Raw genomic sequence first — 2,458 nt, 5'->3', positions numbered from 1 at the left:
TGCACCCACTGTCGCTCAGCAGCTGCTGCTCGACCCATCCCTTTGTATTAGAACTTGCTTTTGCTCTGCTCTTCCCCTCCTCCCAAGTAGTAATGTATGGGGACAGCGCTCATCAGCGGTTATTTTCTGAAGGGCTCAGGTCACAAGATAGCATTTGTTCTCACTGCCACAGCTTCCAGCGGAGCTGGGAGAGCAGGTACAACTGCCACAGATCCAGGGACTGGTGTGGGAGGGAAGCAAAAGAGGAGTGGCGTGAGGAAGCTGAGCTGCAGCTGCTTTGCCTCTGCTCCAAGTTCCCAGAGCAGCTTTGTCCTCAGCCCTTCTGGCACAGAGTTTTCCCCAGCCAGGAGAGCTTCTCCAGCAGCAACCGCCAAACCTGCAGTCACTCCCTGGATGAGAAAATTCCTCAACCGCCTTTTTTGCCAGTTCCTGGAATAATCTGCACCAGAGACAGACAGAGTTTGGAAGAATCATCTGAAGAAAATTGCTCCCCAAAGGAAAGACACAGAGCATTGGAAAACCCAAGCATTCAGCCTCAGGCCACCAGTAACACACACAGACCTTCCTGGTAGCAGTCAGGGCTACAAGCAACTGCACCCTGCCATCCAGCCTGCAGCCTGGCTCCATGGAGGAGCAGGAAGACAACTTTGTGCTTTCCCTCAGAGCCAACACCAGCAAGTGCAGCCTTGAGACTAAGCAAACGCAGACCCCAACATGCTGGTCAGGAGCAACCAGGGGTGGCCCGGAGGTGGTGATTGTACCGGTGCTTTTTGCGTTGATTTTGCTCCTGGGAATGGTGGGAAACACATTGGTGTTGGTTGTTTTGGGGCATCTCTGGCCTGGGGGACGCCCATCGCACAGTGCTACCAACATCTTCATCCTGAACTTGAGCATTGCAGACTTCTCCTTTCTGCTCTTCTGCGTCCCCTTCCAGGCCACCATCTACTCCCTGCCAGAACGGATCTTCGGTGCCTTCTTTTGCAGGTGGGTTCACTACTTAGCCATGGCAACAATGCTGGTCAGCATCTTTAGACTGGTGGCTATGTCTGTGGACAGATACATTGCTGTGGTCCATGCCAAGCGTTCACCCTGCATCCGCAGCAAACACAATGCTAGCCTCGGAGTCAGTGTCATTTGGCTGTTGTCTCTACTCATTGCCATCCCTGTAGCCCAGCACCAGGCCCTCATGAGTGGTCATCAGCTAGCATCCAACAGCTCCTTCTGCTGGGACCACTGGGCAGATGGTTCAATAGCCAAGAAGATGTACAAGATTGCCATCCTGTTGGTGGGATACCTCCTGCCCCTGGTGCTCATCACCTGTTGCTATGCCAAGGTGGGTGAGAGGGATGCGAGTAATGTTTAAATGGAGGGAAAGATCACTCCCAGATTCTTGTTGGCTTGGATGTGCACACTCAAGCTACCCAGCCAACAACTGACAGATCCAATCCCTTCCATATTCTCTCGTGATACAGAATACTTCTCTGAGGCAGGGGGAGGGAAGGAATATAGAGAGTGAAATTACACCGTCTCACAAAAAGGATCACAACTGCTAAGTTGGTACCCAGCCTAAATCCAAAGGACACCCAAATCCCCTAAGGACTCTTGCTGCTTTTCCTATTTTTCAGTTTGTTCCCCCTTGATAATAAATGTTTGTTCCTGGCAAGAGGAAAAACCCATGGAGGGAGAAACTATGCAGAGAGTCTACAGAAATAGTATTAGATAAAGAGATAAAGACATCCCCCCAATTTCTTTTTTTTTTTTTTTGACACAAAGCTCAGACACTGTGTCTTGCAACAAAGACTTGCAAAAAGAGATCTTAGGATCAGAGTTTTATTCAGCAAGAAATAGCTTCTTATCTCCTTATGGATTGTTATCACTTTAATTTTTTGTTTCCCCTTATTGATCTTTAGCATGTTTGAGACTATAGTAAGCCTATGAGTTGTGCTAGCATGCAGAATAAGTTTTCTGTGAATTTTGAATTAATACCCTATTGTGCAGGGACTGCCAGGGACTGGACTTCTTTGTCGCTAGTCAGTTGCAGGTCTACCCTCTTGGGGGAGAAGAAAAAAAAAAAAGACAACGTTTTCCTGGAATTTAAGTTCATGTCTGTTCAATTAAAAGCAACATTATTTTCAATACTAATCTGTTCTGCTATCATCAGTACTAAGAACAGGATGCTGCACTTAGATTTAAGCTATAAATCTCTAAAACTCAGGCCTTGCTTGTCACAAAAAGAAAGAGCCACTAGAAGTCTTAACTCCTGTCACTGTAGCTCCAGCTGTTTGTCCCCTCACTGCCCTAAGTGATGCAGCAGCAACTGCAAGGTGAGCTGCATTTAATAGAGGCTTCTCATTAATTGCTTTAGAAAATTCAGTCTGTTAGCTCCAAAGGCAAAAAGTATAAACATTGCCAGGTTACTGCTGTGCTGTAATCAGGTTTCAAAAGCTTGATCTAGATG

General features: G+C 47.3%; 1 protein-coding gene across 1 annotated transcript in view; it reads left to right on the top strand.

The window, feature by feature from the left end:
- Window positions 1-618: 618 nt before the first annotated feature.
- The window catches only part of LOC104628034 (galanin receptor type 1-like), a 17,784-nt gene continuing 15,944 nt past the window's right edge, over window positions 619-2,458 (top strand). Inside the window, exon 1 of the mRNA XM_010296468.1 lies at window positions 619-1,333. Within this exon, the coding sequence (XP_010294770.1) occupies window positions 626-1,333 (708 nt within the window). The 5' untranslated portion in view covers window positions 619-625. The remainder of the gene's footprint in view (window positions 1,334-2,458) is intronic.

Source organism: Phaethon lepturus, unplaced genomic scaffold, assembly GCF_000687285.1.
Source record: "Phaethon lepturus isolate BGI_N335 unplaced genomic scaffold, ASM68728v1 scaffold34991, whole genome shotgun sequence".
Classification (NCBI taxonomy): domain Eukaryota; kingdom Metazoa; phylum Chordata; class Aves; order Phaethontiformes; family Phaethontidae; genus Phaethon; species Phaethon lepturus.
Note: the sequence above shows the minus strand (reverse complement) of the source record. Positions and strands in the feature narration are given on the sequence as shown.